Genomic DNA, 21,774 nt, shown 5'->3' with positions numbered 1-21,774 from the left:
CAACAACCTGGCCTCCCCAGCTGCCTATGGTAATAAATTCCACAAATTTGCCAGAGATGGGGAGAAAAATTTCTCTCCACATCTGTTTTAAATTAATTGCCCTCTATTCGGAGGCTGTGCCCTATTGTCCTAGACTCCCCCACCATGGGAAACAACCTTTCCACATCTACGCTGTCTAGGCCTTCCAATATTTGAAAGGTTTCAATGAGATCACCCCTCATCCTTCTAAATTCCAGTGAGTAAGTACAGACCCAAAGCCTCAAACATTCCTCGTATGATAACCCTTTCATTCCTGTAATTATCCTTGTGATCCACCTCTGAACCCTCTCCATTGCCAGCACACCTTTTCTTTGATGAGCCCAGAACTGTTCACAATGCTCAAAGTGAGGCCTCACCAGTGCCTTATAAAGCCTCAGCATCACATCCTTGCTCTTGTATTCTAGACTTCTTGAAATGAATGCTAACATTGCATCTGCCTTCCTCACCACCGACTCTACCTGCAAGTTAACCTTTAGGTGTTCTGCCTCCCTCTGGCTGCGTAGACTCCAACCAGATGGCATGAATATCAAATTCTCCTTCCAGTTACAAAAATTTTTTCCTCCCCCTCCCTCTCCTATTCCCCACACTGGCCTCTTACCCCCTCTCACCTGCCCATCAACTCCCCCAGGTTCCCTCCTCCTTCCCCACTTTGAGAATAAATGAACCTTTGAACAAAACCATCAATTCCATCATCTGAATCATTGACGTATGACATAACATGGAAAGATGCAGTTGCAACACAGACTCCTGTGGAACACTAGTCACTGACAGTCAACCAGAAAAACACACACACACACATCAAACAGTTGAGCTGCAATTTCAAGGCAGTGCTGCCATCTTGTGGTGAAGCTGACACTCTAACAATCAATCCATTGAACTTCATTCAACACAAATACATGGAAAGCTCTACCACTTCGTTGGAGAGTGGGCCTTTTGTGATTTGTGCCTACCAAATGTAGAATGTGCAATCTCTTTGTAAACACATAACCCAATTACACAAGCTCTGACAGATTTACTATAGACTGGGAGAGAAAAAAGGTTAGGGTTCTCCAGATATACACAAAACAATTAACGAAAATCAATCAACTAAAATTAAAGCAGACCACTGGTATGCTTAATGTTAATTGTCCAGCTGGGTCCATCTTAATCATGAGAGTTTTATCCTAAACACAATGCATTATGATCCTCTCCAAACACCAAACTCTTTTGCAAACCTTCCACCTTTCAAATACCTCCTGATTCCAACAAAGAGCAGGATGTTTGGATATTAGCACTACCCTAGAATGCTGTGTAACTATCTGATTCAGGTACAGGTCTGCTACATATGAACTCACTCAGATCCAAACTTGAAGTATCAAGCATGTCAACTTGGATCCAAATACAGGAAAACTAAAATAAGAACAGAAATTGAAACAGGAAGAACAATATATTAGACCTGCTAGTTAAGCTCCAATCAGTAGATGACTTAAACTATGCAATCACCTTTACCTTTGATTCTGTTTATATTCAAAAATATTGATTTCCATCTTGAAGACACTCAGTGCCTGAAACTCCACAGCCCTCTTGGTCACTGAATTCTAAAAATGCATTTACTGCACAGATACAGAAAGGTTTTCTCAGTTGAATCTAAGGCTATGACCCCCAAGTTTTAATCATTACAGCCAGGAAGAATCTTATTCTATCATACTTTATACTAGGAATTTAGTCACCTCATTTTTCTGAACACAAGAGGATAATCCATCACCAACCCATGCCAGAAATCAAGAGAGTAAAGATTTGGAAATTTCCTCTATTCCAAGATAGGGAGGCATGCAATGTTCCAGGCAATCTCAACTGAGCCATATACAAGAAACCTTCTTCTTCTTCTTCTTGTACTTATATATTGCAATAAGTTTAAAGGAAAGAGAAACCTAATGCCACAAAATATTAAGAGGTGACCTCAGTAAAACAAATTGTTTGTTGCACTTCTACACCGCATTCCTTTCAACCCAAAATCTTCCAACATTTAAAAAACACTGCTTTCCTTTTTCCCTCTCATTACATTAGCCACATCCCCAAGCATTTATTAATCCTGTCTGATACTCCAATGCCCAAAATCTCTCTGCATCCCTTTCATAATCCAACTTTGTATCATAAACAAATGTGGATATATTATACATGGTTTCCTCAAGCATATCATTGCCATAGATTGAATTGTTAGGAACTCAGGATTGATTGGAACTCTGTATTTAACAGAAAAGCCTACAAATCATGGATACTGACATTCTCTTCCATTCTTTCTGCCCTGCTACTTCTCTCTATAACTGGAAACTTGTTTTACTTCTGGCTTTTCTGCGTTCGATGAAAGGTCATTGTCTTGAAATGTCAGCTCCACAGCTACTGTGTGACCTCATGAATATTCCCCCCATTTTCTATTTTATGTCACCTTGGAGCCACATCAACGACACCTCTCCCAATGAGGCCACTTCAACTTACATTAATTTGCTTTCTCTTTATCACAGTTCTGCCTAAAGGTCTTAGATCTAAACAAAAACTGTTTCTTTCTCAATACACACTACCTAATCTGCTGTATGTTTCTAATATCTTTTTATTTTTATTTAAGAAAATAAAACTTGCATGCCCGACTCCATACTTGTCCAACATGACCAGCTTCTGCTTGGCTTCTGAATTGGAAGATTGCAAGTTTAAAGCTCCTCTGCAGAAAAATACATTTTATCCCCCTCGTGGACCAGGAGAATGAAGAGCATGTCACTGTGAGGAAGTTCAAATGAAGTGCAACTCTAAGGAATCGCAGCCAACAAATGGGGGTGCTTCCTTCCTTTTTTGAGACAAAAGGGTTTTTGTAGTGTTACAGGAAGAATTGATCCCAGAACCAACATTATTAAAACAGGTTATCCCTACATTAAATATATTTGAAGCAAATACTGAAGTAATGCACTGTTAAATTATACTGGAACAGATGAAACAGTGCAAACACCTTTTAAGTGTAAGACATCTTCTTCGCTTTCCTCCAGCAACACATTGTAATAGCATGGTTTCCTCAAGTATACATTTCTATGACGGAAGTTTGAATAAAAACAGCACATCACAGCCTCAATTCACTGTAGAATGGAATCTATCCTTTCATTCAATGTCCATAATTGGACTCCAACCACTGTTAAGATACCTTAACCCATTACTGAGATCACCTTTGAATAAATCAATTGAATATTCATGAAACTCTAAAATCATGCAGCAATAAAAACTTCTGTTAAATCAACTTCCAGCCATTCCATAAATATTATTGTAATTGTGTTCCAAACATTATTTCTTCAGTGTGAATGCTATCAGACATCAACATCGAAGGCCTTTTCCAGTCATCATTATTGCTTTTAAAAATAGAATCAAAACAATTTCAATGTTATTGTAATTTTGCTTTCATTTGACAGTTGTAAACCCTGCAAGCATTGTTCTGACAATTTAGGAAATCCACAAAACAGCTCAATTAAATTAGTGTCTTGTAATCATTCCCAGGGATCCATTATATTCTGTATTATAACCTCATGTGGATCATTATATTGTACATATTGTTCACAACGATGACAATACAACAGCTTCAATCAATCTTCAAACAGTTGCCAGTGTCCATTTTATAACATGCTATAACATTACATATCCTTCTTTCCTATTGCCGTTCAAGATTTTTTAGTTTATGTAGTTCATATACCATTGCAGAGGAGGTGTTTAAATTTCTAGGGTAGAATTAGTTTATAATCCTCCATTTTCTAACCAAAAGAAATATCCAAAGTGATTGCTTTTCCTATCCCTTTCATATCTCCCAAATCTGCAAAAAAAAACATACTGTTAAGGTTGCTCCAAATAAATTCTCTATAGCTAATATTCTACAACACTCAGCTTTAGATTTGTGGATATGACTCAGTCCAGAGGTATGATTCCAGGAACCACTGAAAGTCAAGAAATTATTACATATAGCCAAGTTCCCTTAAGACCAATCTTGTTCTGATGAGTAGTAGCACAATTTTTACTCAACTGAGGCAAAGTATGTTTGATAAGCAGGTCTTCATGCCTAGTGCAAAGCTCATGCTCTACCAAGCAATACTGATCCCCATCTTTCTGTTCTTTAATGTCATGATCTATTTACAACAGGCTCCTTAAAGCACTGGAGAGAGACTACCAAAAATGTCACAAATTAAATTCATTGTCATTATCCTCTGTCAAGCCAATACCTTCAGCATTAAAAGGCTCAAATTACCCTCAGCCCGATCCAATGGGTAGTGTCTGGTTTGAGACATTCATCCTTTGCATGTCTCAAACCACACACTCCACACTAATCCCCGTTAATGCCTTCTTTAATAATATTGAAGCCCTGGTTCTTGGTGACAAAAATGAAGGATGAGTAACAAGAAGGGCTCAGAAAACCTCAGGTCACTTCAACAGGAAAATGTGCAATCTAAGTGAAAGAGGTGCAGCACCTCCTGACTCCAAAAGCACCAGCTATGCTACAGAAAATGCCCAAGAAGGATAAGACAACAAGAACACTGTCTCAACCACAGTTCATATTCTAACCCAACTGTTGTAATTCTTGAACATGGAAGTTATATTTTGCTGCTACTATAGCTTTTTGGATATTATTTCAAGGTCTATATACTTTGATTATATGCACTACATCTAACAGGCTTCAAAGAGCAGGCCTTAATGTTTATATTTTTCCTCACATCATAACTAAGCATAGATCACAAAGCTATTTGTATTCACAATGACTATCTCAATGTATGCCAATATCATGATTAAGCCAGTGAAGGTGGATGATGGGAACTCTCCAATCATCACTATAGGTCTCTCCAGGTTACTATACAGAGCCTATATTAACAAAATATGCATTTGGAAGACCAATGAGATGGATTTTCCAGCTGTTACAAGGCTGCTGGCATCTTCTACCTCCTGGATAGATGGCTGGATTTATTACCTATAAACTGCTGGGTTATCAACTGTTCATGAGAGAATTCACTTAAAAGAGAAATTAGGAGGGCTATTATAGGGCATGAGGTTGCTCTGGCAAGCAAGATGAAAGAATTCAAATAATTCCTTTAACTATAGTAAGAGCAAATGAATAACAAGAGACAAAATTAGTCCTCTTGAAGATCAGTGTGGTTACCTATGCATGGAGCTGAAACAAATAGGGGAGACTTTAAATGATTTTTTTTGCATCCATATTTATTCAGGATACAGAGACTACAGAATGGAGGCAAAAGAGTAGTGAGGACTGTATCCAAATTACTGAACAGCGTTTGCTGTTTTGAGATGAATTATGTGCATAAATCACCAGCAACACACACAAAAGGCTGGAGGAACTCAGCAGGCCAAGTAGTATCCATAATAAAAAGTACAGTCGATGTTTCGGGCTGAGACCCTTTGGCAGGACAAGAAAAATAAAGATGAGGAGTAGATTTAAAAGGAGGGAGAGGGGAAAAAGAAACATAAGGTGATAGGTGAAACCGGGAGGGGGAGGGATAAAGTAAAGAACTGGGAAGATGATTAGTGATAGAGATGCAGTGCTGGAGAAGCGGGTGCCTGACATCAGAGAACAAGAGGTGACACTTCACCTCTGAGTCTGTGGGGTCATCTACTGTGTCCAGTGCTCTTGATGTGGCCTCCCGTATATCAGTGAGACACTTCGTAGATGGAGAGACCGTTTCTCCGAGCACCTACACTCCGTCCGCCAGAAGAAGCGCGACCTCCCGGTGGCCACCCATTTTAATGCCACTTCCCATTCCAATACATCAATCCACAGCCTCCTCTACTGTCTCGATGAGGTCACACTCAGGATGGAGGAACAACACTTTATATTCCATCTGAGGAGCCTCCAACCTGATAGCATGAACATCGATTTCTCAAACTTCCGGTAATGGCAACCTCCCCCAGCCATCTCCTTCATCAGTCTCAATCCCCTTTTCCCTCTCTTACCTTAACTCCTTGCCTACCCATCACCTCACTCCAGTGCTCCTCCCTTTTCTTTCTTCCATGGCCTTCTGTTCTCTCTTGTTGGACTCCCCCTTCTCCAACCCTGCATCTCTTCCTCCAATCAACTTCCTAGCTCTTTATTCATGCCTCACCTTCCCAGTTTCACCTGTCACCTTGTGTTTCTCTCTCCCCTCTCCCAGCTTTTAAATCTAGACATCTTTTTTTCTTCAGTCCTGCTGAAGGGTCTCGACCCAAAACATTGACTGTACTTTTTTTTCCCCCATTGTTATTGCCTGGCCTGCTGAGTTCCTCCAGCATTTTGTGTGTATTGCTTGGATTTCCAGCATCTACAGATTTTCTCTTGATTGTGCATAATTCACCAGGGCTTGTTGAGGTGTCCTCTCACATTTTGCATGAAATTGAGGGGTGGGGGTGCTGTAGCAGACAGCAAGGAAGGCCATCACAGCTTGCAAAGAGATCTGGACCAACTGGGAATACAGGCTGAAAAATGGCAAATGAAACTTAATGTAGACAAGTGTGAGATGTTGCACTTTGGGAAGGCAAACAAGACTAAGACTTACACAGTGCTCTGAGGCATGCAGCAGAAAAGGTCCTCAAGGGACCTGGCATAGATCTTTAAAGATGTCCTTAGTCACGGGTGAGATACTGGAAGACTAGAGGATAGTTAATGTTGTTCTGTTATTTTAAAAAAGGCTCTAAACATAAGTCAAGAAATTATAGGCCAACAAAATTATACACTCAACAACCTGGCCTCCACAGCTGCCTGTGGTAATAAATTTCACAAAATCTCCACACTCTGGCTAAATAAATTTCTCTGCATCTGTTTTAAATGGACGCCCCTCTATCCTGACACTATGCCCTCAAGTCCTAAGCTCACCCACCGTGGGAAACATCCTTTCCACATCTACCCTATCAAGACCTTTCAACATACATAAAGTTTCAATGAGATCCCCCCTCAGCCTTCTAAATTCTAGTGAGTACAGACCCAGAGCCATCAAACGTTCCTTATAAGATAACCCTTTCAATCCCGGAATCATCCTTGTGAACCTCCTCTGAATCCTCTCCAATGCCAGTATATTTTTTTCCTAGATGAGGAGCCCAAAACTGTTCACAATACTCAAGGTGAGGCCTCACCAGTGCCTTAAAGCCTCAGCATCACATCCCTGCTCTTGTATTCTAGACCTCTTGAAATGAAGGCCAAAATTGCATTTGCCTTCTTCGCCACAAACTCAACCTGTAAATTAACCTTCTGGGAGTCTTACACAAGGACTCCCAAGTCCCTCTGCAACTCTGATGTTTGAACTTTCTCCCCATTTAGATAATAGTTGCACTATTGTTCCTTTTACCAAAATGCATTATCATACATTTCCCAATGCTGTATTCCATCTGCCACTTTTTTGCCCATTCTTCCAATTTGTCTATGTCCTCCTGCAATTGCATTGCTTCCTCAGCACTACCTACACCACCACCTATCTTCATAACATCTGCAAACTTGGCCACAAAGTCAAATCATTGACAAGCAATGTGAAAAGTAGTGGACCCATCACTGATCTCCAAGGAGCACCAGTAGTCACTGGAATGTGGGAGAATGAAGGGTGATGTTACAAGAGATACACAAAATTGAGAGATATAGATAGAGTGAATTTTTGCAGGTTTTTACTCCTCAGGTTGGGCAAGACTAGAGCTAGATGTCTAGGTGAAAGGTGAAATACTTACGGAAAATTTGAGAGGGAGCTTCTTCATTCAGGGGACATATGGAATGAGCTACTGGAAGTGGCAGATGCAAGTTTGATGGTAACATCCAAGAGAAGCTTGGATAACACATGAATGAGAATGATATGGAGAGCTATGGTCCAGATGCAACCATGATGGAACTCAGTAAAAGATCAGATTGCCATGGACTAGATGGGATGAGTGGCCTGTTCCAAAGCACAATGACTAAGAGTGGAACATGAAGCAACCTATACTTTGTTTTACACTACATTGGATTAATTGTCTTTAACTGTCTTTACTCTAAAATGGAAGAAAAACTGCTCTCAACTCCTCAGCTCAAAACTGTAAAAATATAACAAACAGATTAGGTTTAATAACCAAAGATGATGCTGCTACCATCAATAATGGCTTAGGGCAGCAACAGCAAGTAATCTGTAATTGATCACCTATTTTTAAGTCTCCGATCAAATTTCTTAGTGGCCAGAAACTAGTGAATAAATTGTTAAATAACATTGCAGTAGTACAATAACATGTAAAACTCAGAACAAAAATCAGATACCTACATTCATCTAGTCCAAGCTGATATGCAAGATTCTGGAGCCCTCGTACTTTCTCCATTAAGTTTGCAGTTGTAAGACTTCCCAACTCTGTGATAGAAACCACAATTCATTAAGATACCATATCTAGAACATGACAAGATGTTACAATTAAACTTGTTCAATATGCTAAGACCAAGTCCACAACTTAATGTGACAATTTTATTTTAAACACAAGTGATTCTGCAGATGCTAGAAATCCAGAGTAGCACACACAAAATGCTAGAGGAGCTCAGCGGGTCAGGCAGCATAAAATTTCAACTATTTGGGTCAAGACCTGTCATCAAGACTCACTTTAAAACTATTTCAATTTCTGGACAATCTCCAAACCTAGAACCATTATAGAGGGGGAAAGAGTAATTTCAGATTAAAACCCTGCATCAGTGCATCATGAGCTGTGCTTATCATAATATAAAATAAAACAAAATATTTCAGTGAAATCCTATTCAAAATTAAAATTCTCCACAGGAGTTCCCAATGCACAACAGTCTGAAGGATTTCACAGTGGATGAACAGTTAATAGTAAGAAAACACATATTAAAGGAAAGGTTTGGAAAATTCAGGAGTCTGACACTGCTGCATGCCAGGATTTTCATCTGCGAGCACAGGAAAATTAAGACCAGATCCTCTATTACCATAACAGCCCATGAACATTGCATTTATTTTTAAAAGGACCTTTCTGCTCTTTTCACTTGAAAATTTTAGTTGCTACTTCTTTCAACTGATCTCCCACTTACAAACAGAAACTATATAAACGCCTCCTTGAAAACCACATCACTAAGGGAAAAGAGCACTTGCCAAAAATTATTAAATTAAAAGAAAAAAATAAATAAGCATGTACCCTAGAAATTAGGAACAGTATAATCACAAAATGTTAAGCCAGCACATGAGGAAGTAATAATTTTGTACATGAAGACACTTACCAGGGATATTTAAATCAACAAAATGTTTTGGCAATTATGATTGGAGAAAGAGTGGTAAGGTTTATTGTGGGTCATTAAAATATGGTCATCTTGGAGGACAGGATTTAGGAAATATTTCAACTTAAAGGGCAATTAAAATTTGGGACTTATCTTTACAGCTGCAGCAAATTCCAAAATCAGAATCAGGTTTATTATCGCTGACATATGACATGAAATTTGCTGTTTTGCAGCAACGTTACAGTACAAACATAAAAAATATAAATTACAATAAGAAATGTATATAAAATATTAAATAAGTAGTGCAAAAAGGGAGCAAAACAAAAAGAGAAAAATAGCAAGGTAGTGTACATGGGTTCATTGTCCATTCAGAAATCTGATGGCACAGAAAACATTGTTCCTAAAACATTGTGTGTCCTTAGGCTTCTCTGCCTTCTCTCTGATGGTAATAATGAGAAAAGAGGCAGTAGTTAATGTCGATAGCAGTTTTATGTTAAACATTAACTTCAAATCTACATGTGACAAATTTTTGTTAATCAAATGTGTGAAGACGTATGAAATACGAAATGTACAAAGATTAATGTATGAAGCTAACATATTAAGGGACAATGATTCCTCTAAATGGTAGAGCCCACGTGGGATTAAATAATTATATTTTCTTTTTTATGTCATGAACAAAACCCACTAACAACCTATAATATGTTCCTTTCTGCACTTTGTTTCCTAATCTTGTATTCCTTCTACACTTCCCACACACCTTGTGATTACTTAAGATTTTTTGCCTTAACTTTATTGATAGCCTGCCTTATAAAGTATGTTGGAATTTTATGAAGTTGTGAAAGGTGTTATACAAATGCACATTCCATTTCATTTATACTCCAAACTTTGAGTCCACGCATTAATGTGTTCTGGCTCAGTACTATTCTAGATTATTTGAAAATAATTACTGCACAAATACCTTTCAGCATGTCAATATCATCTTTCTCAAGTTCTGCCATCCATTTGGGTGGAGAGCTGGTAATGGGCTGCAACAAAAAAAAGTGCAAGTTAGCCTTCATTTGGATCTTACAGTTCAAGCTTTACTTCATGTTACGTTTTACTTTTGATTTGGGGAAAAGAAGTGGCACATTAAATTTTTAATGTATTTTCACCTTAGATTCAGAATTACAAAATACGGAAACAGACCCACATGACTAAAATGTCTCACTTGCCTATGTTTGGCCGATATTCCTCTAATACAAAGTTTAAAGTATGCATACATTATACAACTTTGTGATTCGTCTCCTTACAAGCAGCCACAAAAGAAATATACCCAAAAGAACGCAATACAAAGAAAAAGACAAACATCTAGTGTGCAGAGAGGGAAAAAAAACATAGATCATGCAAACAATAGAAGCATGCAAATAGCATTCAAAACTGAAGTTCATGAAAGAACTTCATCCACTGACTCTCAGTTCAGTGCAGAGCTAAGCAAACATGACAGAGCAGAGAGCTGAACCAGCCCGTTTCTCACTCAGGCCCTGACACCCTGACCTTTTCATCATATTCATATTATCTGCCCAAGAGATTTTTTTATATATAAACATTATGATTGCACTTACCTCTACCATTGCCTCTGGCAGTACATTCCATATGCCCACTACCCTCGGCATGGAGAAAACTTGTCCCTCTAATCCCTTTTAAATCTTTCCCCGCTCATCTTAAATCAATGGGCTCTAGCCTTGGACTTACCTATCCTGGTTTAAAAAAAAGATGCAAACCTTCTACCTCTCAATTTTATAACACACCCTTTAGCCTCCTTTACTCTAGGGAAAACTGTCCCAATTTATCTAATCTCTCCTTATGATTCAAGTTCTCCAATCCAAACAACTTTGCTGTGAATATTTTCTTCACTTTCTTCAGTTTATTATCTCTTTCCTACAGCATAAAGATCTCTGGGATTGAAGCTCCTATTCACCCATCGTAAAAAAATGCATTAGCATGGGTTGTTAAGGTTCAAGAGGAGAGGAGCCAATCTAAAGCTACATCAAGAAGAGAAACAAATATGGGAGCTGTATATCATTTACAATGAAGGCTCAAATATACATACATGACAAAGGGAAATACATTTTATTTTCCCAATATTAAGCTTTATTTAAAGCATTTGTTTCTAACAATATTATATACTCAAATTGGAGCTGGTACTTTGGAATTTATCAAGACAGATTGTGGAATAGGATCTTAAATATTATACTATTTATCCACAGTTAAGGAGGCAAAGTTCCTCGTGTAAATAAATTTAAGAAAGCAGTGTAGTCTGCTTTTACAGGCATTCTAGCTTCACATGTAATTATTTACTAAGAATCTTCCAATTTGTATAACACTATGTATCAGCAATACTAACACTATATTCATCAGAACATCAATTTGCACAAAAACACTTACACTTTTGAAAGATGCAGCAAATTCTGCTACCCCTGGCACTGAAAGAAATAATGAGATAATAAGATTAGAATAAAATGAGATAAGCTTTATTTGCCTCACGTACAGCAGAACATTGAAACATACAGTAAAATCTGTTGCTTACGTCAAATGACCAACAAATCCAAGGATGTGCTTAGGGCAGACTTCAAGTGTCACCATATTATAATGTTGCACAACATCTAAAAGAAGTGAATTTAAAACGTGTATGGGGTATTAAAAGCAGCAACATTAAATGATCCCAAAAAAAACCTCAATCCAGCACCAAAATTCTGAGTGTGCTGGATTACCACCCCCCCCCCCCCACCACATACTTCAAATAAAATAATGTCTGCATATTTTAATCTTAGTGCATGGCACTTATAAGTCATTGAGTAATTTGTACTGTTAAGAATATCACTTGCTGTAGAATATATTTATTCCCAATTCCATGGTGATTATGAAGAATGCGACTGCCCTGTACAATTCAATCCTCTTTTATTGCATACAAGGTTTCCAAACTGCGCTGTGCATACAATTAGGGGCATTAAATTTATCTCTGATATACTCATCTCTTCCTCTCCCTCTCCAAGTGGTCACTGAGTATAGTTCAGTGGTGGCAGCCTCTTACTTCAAGCTCAGTGGTGGCAGAGGTAGAATCCCTAGAGATTCATCAATCTAAACAGCTGTTCCATACACTACTGCCCAATGCCCACTTTAGTCTTCACAAAACATGCCTGACACATTGTTCTGAAGGCCTCTTTGGGCTTCTAAGGACATCTCTCTTAGGAATTACAGAGCTATATAGCAAGGAAAAGAGGCCCTTCAGCCCTAATCATCAACATTAACCAAATTGGCGAATTAAGCTAGTCCCATTTAGTCCAAACACGAGGAAATCTGCAGATGCTGGAAATTCAAACAACACACACAAAATGCTGGTGGAACACAGCAGGCCAGGCAGCATCTATAAGGAGAAGCACTGTCGATGTTTCGGGCCGAGACCCTTCGTCAGGACTAACTGAAGGGAAAGATACTAAGAGATTTGAAAGTAGTGGGGGGGAGGGGGAAATGCAAAATGATAGGAGAAGACCAGAGGGGGTGGGATGAAGCTAAGAGCTGGAAAGGTGATTGGCGAAAGAAAGGGAGCGGGGGAGCATCAGAGGGAGATGGAGAACAGGCAGGGTGATGGGCAGAGAGAGAAAAAAAACAAACAACTAAATATGTCAGGGATGGGATAAAAAGGGGAGGAGGGGCATTAATGGAAGTTAGAGAAGTCAATGTTCAGGCCATCAGGTTGGAGGCTATCCAGCCAGTATACAAGGTGTTGTTCCTCCAACCTGAGTGTGGCTTCATCTTGACAGTAGAGGAGGCCATGGATAGACATATCAGAATGGGAATGGGACGTGGAATTAAAATGTGTGGCCACTGGGAGATCCTGCTTTCTCTGGCGGACCGAGCGTAGGTGTTCAGCGAACTGCCTCCCAGTCTGCATCGAGTCTCACCAATATATAAAAGACCACACCGGAATAACCGGACGCAGTATACCACACCAGCCGACTCACAGGTGAAGTGTCGCCTCACCTGGAAGGACTGTCTGGGGCCCTGAATGGTGGTGAGGGAGGAAGTGTAAGGGCAGGTGTAGCACTTGTTCCGCTTACAAGGATAAGTGCCAGGAGGGAGATCAGTGGGAAGGGGGGGGGGGGGGAACGAGTGGACAAGGGAGTCGCGTAGGGAGCGATTCCTGCAGAAAGCAGAAGGGCGAGGGGGGGAAAGATGTGCTTGGTAGTGGGATCCTGTTGGAGGTAGCGGAAGTTACGGAGAATTATATGTTGGACCTGGAAGCTGGTGGGGTGTAGGTGAGGACAAGGGGAACCCTATCCCGAGTGGGGTAGCGGGCGGATGGGGTGAGGGCAGATGTGCGGGAAATGGGAGAGATGCGTTTGAGAGCGGAGTTGATGGTGGAAGAAGGGAAGCCCCTTTATTTAAAAAGGGAAGACATCTCCCAGTCTGATATATATATATATATATATATATATATATCAGACTGGGAGACCGTTTTGCTGAACACCTATGCTCAGTCTGCCAGAGAAAGCAGGATCTCCCAGTGGCCACACATTTTAATTCCATGTCCCATTCCCATTCTGATATGTCTATCCATGGCCTCCTCTACTATCAAGATGAAGCCACACTCAGGTTGGAGGAACAACACCTTATATACCGGCTGGGTAGCCTCCAACCTGATGGCATGAACATTGACTTCTCTAACTTCCGTTAATGTCCCTCCTCCCCTTCTTACCCCATCCCTGACATATTTAGTTGTTTGTTTTTTTCTCTCTCTCTCTGCCCATCACTCTACCTGTTCTCCATCTCCCTCTGGCGCTCCCCCTCCCCCTTTCTTTCTCCCGAGGCCTCCCGTCCCATGGTCCTTTCTCTTCTCCAGCTCTGCATCACTTTCGCCAATCGTCTTTCCAGCTCTTAGCCTCATCCCATCCCCTTCAGTCTTCTCCTATCATTTCGTATTTCTCCCTCCCCCCACTACTTGCAAATCTCTTAGTATCTTTCCTTTCAGTTAGTCCTGACAAAGGGTCTTGGCCCGAAACGTTGACAGTGCTTCTCCTTATAGATGCTGCCTGGCCTGCTGTGTTCCACCAGCATTTTGTGTGTCCCATTTAGTCCATATTACTTTAACTGTTCCTACCCCACACACCTGTCCAAAGCACTATAAAATGTCATTGCACCATCTCTACTACTTCCTCTGGCAGCTTGTTTCAATGTGCACCAAATTCTGAAAAAAATTCTCATATCTTTCAAATCTTTTTTCTCACTTCAAACTTGTGTCCTCTAGCCTTGGATTCCACTACCCTGGGGAAAAGACTGGTTATTCATGTTATCTGTGCCCATCATGATTTTAAAGAGTGTTTTTATTTGTCACATACAGTGAAGAGGATGTTCTGTGGACAGCTCACAAGTGTCACCATGATTCTGGAGCAACATAGTATGTCCACAACATACTGACCCTACCCTGTACATGTTTGTAATACAGAAGGAAACCCATGCAGCCACAGGAAGAACATACAAACTCCCTACAGACTTCAGCAGGAATTGACCCAGAACGCTGGCACTATTACAGATACATGCTAACTGCTACACTACCATGCTGCCCTTAAATAAACCTTTCCAAAGTCATGGCCATCAGTTTCCTATACTCCAGGGAAAAAGTTCCTTGTTTATCCACTCTCCTTGTATCTCAAACCCACCATTACCGGCAACATCCTTGTCAGGACTGACTGTTGGTTTCATAGTTTGCCGCTCCTTAAAAGCTCGAAGTAAATTTTACTATCAAAGTACATTGTATACAACCCTGAGACTCTTTTGTCTTGTAGGCATACTCAACAATCTATGTGCTGCAAATACAAAAGGAAGAAACAATAATAATAAATAAACAATAAATATCAAGAACATGAGATGAAGAGTCCTTGAACGTGAGTCTATTGGTTCTGAGAACATTTCAATAATGGGGCAAGTAGAGTTATCTCCTTTGGTTCAAGAACTGATAGTTGAGGGGTATATCTGTTTCTGAACCTCGTGGTGCAAGTCCTGAGGCTTCTGTACCTTCTACCTGATGGCAGCAATGAGAAGAGAGCATGCCCTGGTTGCTGGAGGTCACTGATGATGGATGCTGCTTTGCTGAGAAAGTATTTCTGTAGATAGACTCAGCGGCTGGGAGGGCTCCATGTGTGATGCACTGGGCCATATCCACTACTTCTTGTGGGATTTTCCTTTCAAAGGCATTGGTGTTTCCATACTAGGCTGTGATGCAGCCAGTCAACATACTCTTCATTACACATCCACAGAACTTTTCCCAAAGTTTTAGATGGCATGCCAAATCTCCACAAACTCCTAAGGAAGTAGACATGCTGCTGTGCTTTCTTCGTATTTGCTCTTATGTGCTGCCAGAACAGGTCCTCCAAAATAATAACACTTTGGGATTTAAAGTTGCTGAGCCTCTCCATCACTGATCCTCCAATGAGGACTGGGTCATAGACTTCTGTTTCTTTCTCCTGAAGTCTATAATCAGCTCTTTGGTCTTGCTGATATTGAGTGAGAGGTTGTTGGTGTGACACTGCTCAGTCAATTATGGTATATGCTGATCTGTTATACAGCAGTCAAATCTTGTAGACAGCAAATCTGCTTCAGGATCCTCTGAGATATACCAATGACTTGTTGTGAGCCTTCCTTAGTCTTCAATCTTCCCTAGACATTAAATTATGTGGCATGAATTCCCACAGTTATTCCATGTGGGGGAATAGTCCACTGCAGGTACTATTACCTTCTACATTTAGATGTCAATACGAGACAACCTTTTTAACACAACTATTGGATCTGTTTGATACCTATTTGAATCATTGCAATAGTGTCTTACTTTGTTCCGGCCATAAATCTGGTGAAGCTCGGTCCAGTTTCTCAAAACTCAGCAACGACTGCTCCAAGTCTGCACCTGATGGCATAGAAGCAGAAATAACTATTTGGATCTTGATGGGCCAATGCCATTAAATTTCTAAACAGTAGTAGAATAACATATTTTGCATAATTAATTTGCACTGGAGAAATTAAATGAAGAGTTAATGTATTCAAAATGTTACATCTAGCATATGGGACCACTAACAAGAAAAAAATCTGCAGATGCTGGAAATACAAGCAACACATACAAAATGCTGGAGGAACTCAGCAGGCCAGGCAGCATCAGTTCTGCCCAAGGGTTTTGGCCTGAAATGTCAAATATACTTTTTTCCATAGATGTTGCCTAGCCTGCTGAGTTCCTCCAGAATTTTGTGTATGTTATATGGGACCAATGGTTCCTTCAAATTTGATATCAGAGAATCGCTATTAAATTTATGTGCGACGCATTGGTGGCAGCACCACCAAAGGCAGTGAGTTATTTTCTCCTTGTGTAGGTTTTTTCTTATTTTTTAAACAATACAAGAGAGATAGGGTCTAGCAGAGCGGCCATCATCAGAATGGGAACTAGATTCAGAGTAGGAACTTAAAGGCTTTGACTCAAGAAATCAAGGCGAAAGAAGCAGATAAGGGTAGGTTCTTCCTTTCATTATTGCTGATTTGGTCTCAGTACAGTGCAGACAGGATGGCAGATATGGCAGTGGAATGCTCCTCCTGTAGGATGTGGAAATTCATGGAACCTGATGGTCTCCCTGATGACTATATCTGTGGGAAGTGCAGCCAACTCCAGCTCCTGAAAGACCATATTAGGAAGTTGGAGATGGAGTTGGATGAACTAAGGATCATCTAGGAAGCAGAGCAATTGATAGATACGACTTTTGAGCAGGTGGTTACACCCACAGTGCAGAATTCAGGAAGTACATTGGTGAACACTGAGAAAGTTAAAGTGAGAAAGAAGTCAGTGCAGGGTCCCCATTTGGCCATTCCCCTCAACAACAGGTATACCCCTTTGGATACTGAAGATGGGGATGGCCTATCTGGGCAAGGCAGCAGCAGCCAAACCAATAGCACTGTGGACGGCTCTGAGCTTCAGAAGAGTAGGGTAAAGTCAGGCAGAGCAACAGTCATAGGGGACAGAAGAGATTCTGCGGCAGCAAAAGAGACACCAGGATAGCGCGCTGCCTCTCGGGTGCTAGGGTCAGGATGTCTCTGAGCTGCTGCGGAATATTCTTGAAGGGGAAACAGAGCAGCCAGAGGTCATGGTACATACTGGTACCAATGACATAGATAGGAGAGGGGTAGAGGTCCTGTGTAGTAAGTTTAGGGAGTTAGGAAGCAGGCTGAAGAGCAGGACCTCCAAAGTGGTCATCTCTGGATTACTCCTGGTGCAACTAGCTAGGGAAGGTCAGAACAGGAAGATTGCGCAGACCAATGAGTGGTTGAGGAAATGATGCAGGTGGCAGGGTTTCATGTTTTTGGATCATTGGAACCTTTTCTGGGAAGGGGTGACCAGTACAAGTGGGATGTGTTGCACCTGAACTGGGGGGAGGGGGGAATGAATATCCTAGGAGGGAGTTTGCTAATGCTGTTGAGGAGGATTTAAACTAGATTTGTAGGGGAGTGGGAACCAAAATGAAGATGCAGTTGGCACAGAGGTAGAGACAGCTTGTAGGTAGGTTATGAGAAAGGACAGGCAGGTGTTAGAGCAAAGATGCACTCAGCCAGATGGTTTGTTGGTGTCTATTCTAATGCAAGGAGCATCATAAACAAGGCAGATGAACCTCGAGTGTGGATCAATACATGGAACTATGGTGTCGTGGCCATTACAAAGATTTGGATGTCTCATGGGCAGGGGTTGTCAGAGGTTACAGCAGAACATCGATAGGATGCAAAACTGAGCTGAGAAGTGGTCAACACAACATTGTGTTATCAAAGGGCCTGTAACATGCTGTAGATTTCTATAATAAACCTCAACTTGAGCTCGACAGCAAATTGCAAATACTTTTGCTGTTTTATGGCTATGCTTGCAGCAAAAGAATACAGTACCATGGTTGAAGCAAGAAAAAAAAGCAGAAATTATCCCTATGTAAACATCCATTAACTTTAATAAATTACATAAGTATTATCAAGAAAGATTTAAATAAGTTACTAGGAAATTAACTATGATGATAAGCAATTACTTTTTTAAATATTGAAGATTTTGACAGGCAGGTTTCATAAATTTAGCCCCACCCATGCAGTAAACTATTGGCTACAACTACATAACTGACAAGCAATTTAAGTAGTTACATGGACTTTGATCAAACTAGCTTATATATCGCCAGTTGGTAAGTGAAATTATAGAAGAAAATGTTCAAGTTTATAAGAACAGATGAAGAGAAACTTGGAAATATTCAGATCAATGGCACTTACTTGGCACTTGAGGAGAAAGGACAGAACTAATATTGATCTTTCATCTCTCTGCCCCAATGTTCACCGAATTTTACCAGAATTTTGTATTTCTAATTTAACAGTTCTAGCATCCACAGTTGTTTCCCACCCCCCACCCACCCCCATTGGGAACAAAAGTCAATTGTCCCTGTGTCTTTTTTTTCACTATTTTGTGGTTATATCACATCTTAGCTGTATGATTAATTGGATTAATCCACTTATCTATTTACCTTCCCAGTTTTTAAATTTTCGTGGGCTTTTTCTGGGGAGAATTCAGAATTCTATTGCCTTTTGTGAACTTAATGTATACCAGATTTCATGGCATTTGTTAAACAGATCAGTATATGCAGATGCAATTCAGTATTCACTTCAAAGGATGAGCATTGTGTCTTTATTTTGTACTAATAAATAATTCCAGGCCACAGACAACACCTTCTTGGAGAAGAGGCTGTAATTATACAAGTCAACAATTGTGTTTTTTTTAAAAAGACTAACCTACTGCAAGGAACATGAGCATTGTAGTTAAGTTCGTTAACTGGTACTCAGAAATCTGAACCATTGAGAGGGAGATAAGAGTGGAGAATCCAGTGCAACATGTTTGCCATTTATATGAATGATTTAGATGCAAGTGTACATGCTTACACAAAAATAGAAAGTATCATAGACAGTGAAGGTAGTTATGAAAGATTATAGAGGGATCTTGATTAGTTAGGAGAGTGGACCGTGGAATGGCAAATGGCATTCAATTCAGATAAATTTAAGATATTGCACATCAGGAAGTCAAACCAGGTTAAGACTTTCACAGTGAACAAAAGAACCTTGGGGAGTGTTGTGGAACAGAGGGACGTAATATTACAGTATATAGTTCCTTGAAAGTGCTGTCACACATAGTCAAGGTAGTGAAGAAGGCCTTTGGCATGCTGTCCTTCATCATTCAGAGTATAGAGAATCTCTCTAAGTTGGGACTTTACATTGGGGGGGGTCATTGCTTTGCTGCTGCTTATGCGTGGGAGCGGGATTTGGGGTTCTAACACTTAATTGTCATTCATTCTTTGGGGCACACCTCTGTTTTCATGGATGTTTGTAAAGAAAAAGAATTTCAAGATGTATATTGTATACATTTCTCTGACATTAAGTCTACCTGTTGAAACCTACTGAGTTACATAATATGTTGGTGAGGCCACATCCATTAAAGCAAAGACATCTTCAAGCTAATAAGACTAAAGATTTACATGAATGTAAACAGGACTCATGGGCCTCCATTATAGAGGTTGTCAGGCTAGGACTTTAGCCTGTGAAGTGTAGGAGGCTGATGAGTGATCCTTTAGAAGTGCAAGACATCTAGATAATGCAAATGTACACAGCCATTTTCCCCCAGGGAAAAAAAAAATCAAAAACATAGGTGTAAGGCAGAAGGGAGAGATTTAAGAGACCAAAGGGAGCAAATTGTCGACACAGTGTGTTCTAAAGAGTTGCCAGAGAAATTATTGAGAAAGATACAACAAAAATATTTAAAAGAGTTTTTGATCAGTAGATGAATTGGAAAGGTTTAGAGCAGGGGTTTCCAACCTTTTTTGAAGCCGTGGAGCCTTACTATTCAACAAGGGGTCCATGGACCTGAGGTTGGGAACCCCTGGTTTAGAAAGATATGGGCAAAATGGAACCAGCTGGGCATCTTGGTTGGCATGGACAAGTTGGTTGCATTATTTTGTAACACAGCTGTTGGGAAATTAAAATTCAAAAGCCAAAGTAAAATATGGTTGATTCTTCAATGATGTCTTCACAATTCAGGAGCAAGAGGGGTTGGATAGAATAGGCAATAAGTTGTGTCTTGACCAATGAAGTGTCCAGTGAAAGATAAAATGGGCGAAATATGTTGGCGACCAAATTCAGGTGATGTATATTAAATGCTGAAGTCTTTTATCAATAACAATTAATAAGCAAAGTATTTGTAACAAAATCAATAGAATACAAGATTGTGAAGCTAATAATCAAACATTACAGTACCAGAGAGCACAATCGACTTTTGTTATCAAATGAATAAGGCAATCAAAACCTGATGGTTGAGCAGAAAATAGCCGCATGCAAAATCAAAGTAATGCCATCAGGTTGGAGGTTATCCAAAAAGAATATGTGGTGTGGCTCCTCCACCAGAGAGTGGTCTTGTCATAGCACAAGATGAAGCCATGGACCAATATGTCAAAAAGAGAATGGGAATCTAAATTCCTTGTTGATTCCTAGTGTGTGTTGCTTTGGATTTCCAGCATCAACAGAATTTCTTGTGTTTATGGATACTGAAATGCTTAGATAGAGTGAACAAGGAGTGGCTTTCCATTAGCAGGACAGTCCAGGATCTGAAAGCATAGCCTCAGAATAAAGGGACGTCCCTTTAAAACTGAGAAGAGGAGGAATTTCTTCAGACAGAGGTGACGAATCTGTGGAATTCGTTGTCATAGAGGATTGTGGAGGGTTTTGCCCAAATCACTGGGTGCACTTGGGCGGAGATTGACAGCTTCATGGTTGATTGGGGGCTCAAGAGTTACAGGGAGAAGGATGGATAATTGGTTTGAAAAATAAATTGATTGAATGGCAGAGCAGACTCGATGAGTCGAATGGTTTAATTCTGGACCTGCGTCAACTGGACAAGGCACCCGTCTATTCCCAATAGCAACCTTAACTTGTAATTACAACTCTGCTGGGTAATAACTCACTCTGGGCGAAGTAAATTTATTACCCACACTAACGGCTGTAAGTTTTGATCCACTTTTCAATCACCATTCCCACTGGCAAAGCAGTACCTATGTTGACAGCTTCTAGTCAATGCTGACGTGGGGGGGGGGGGGTTGTTGTGGAGACCAACGAAAAGAAAAATAATAACTTTTTTTAAGAGACAGAAGGAATCTGTGTCTCTTTCATCTCACTTCCCCTCAGAGACGCACGAAGAGCGGCCTCCAGGGCACGGTACGGACCAACACACTGCCGACTCTCACACGCACTTTCTCTCAGTCTCAAAAGCAAATTAGAATTTACCCGCACTCGGCGACGCCATCTTCTCAGCACCGTCACCTGACCTACACGTCAGCGAATGTGGAAAAAGCTCGCCATCCTATTATTACTTCCAGTCGACAAAATAAGTTCTAATCTCAAAGCAGAAATTCGCGACCGCAGACTACGCTGAATAACGCTTAAATGCACTC

At 40.3% G+C, this 21,774-nt stretch overlaps 1 protein-coding gene across 4 annotated transcripts in view; it reads right to left on the bottom strand.

Moving 5' to 3' along the window:
• The window catches only part of lin52 (lin-52 DREAM MuvB core complex component), a 77,836-nt gene extending 56,064 nt beyond the window's left edge, over positions 1-21,772 (bottom strand). The window contains exons 1-6 of one of the 4 annotated variants that reach the window (XM_059961937.1): positions 21,608-21,771; positions 16,113-16,187; positions 11,675-11,712; positions 10,209-10,275; positions 8,298-8,381; positions 649-3,862 (exon numbers count right to left, since the gene is read on the bottom strand). In XM_059961937.1, the coding sequence (XP_059817920.1) occupies positions 3,804-3,862; positions 8,298-8,381; positions 10,209-10,275; positions 11,675-11,712; positions 16,113-16,187; positions 21,608-21,626 (342 nt within the window). In that variant the 5' untranslated portion in view covers positions 21,627-21,771 and the 3' untranslated portion in view covers positions 649-3,803. Of the gene's footprint in view, positions 1-648; positions 3,863-8,297; positions 8,382-10,208; positions 10,276-11,674; positions 11,713-16,112; positions 16,188-21,607 lie in introns of those variants that run through there. The other 3 variants (XR_009510520.1, XM_059961931.1, XM_059961945.1) reach the window with 3 other exon arrangements.
• Positions 21,773-21,774: the final 2 nt, after the last annotated feature.

This window comes from Hypanus sabinus, chromosome 2 (assembly GCF_030144855.1).
Source record: "Hypanus sabinus isolate sHypSab1 chromosome 2, sHypSab1.hap1, whole genome shotgun sequence".
NCBI classification, from domain to species: Eukaryota; Metazoa; Chordata; class Chondrichthyes; order Myliobatiformes; family Dasyatidae; genus Hypanus; species Hypanus sabinus.
This window is presented reverse-complemented; position numbering and strand designations above follow the sequence as displayed.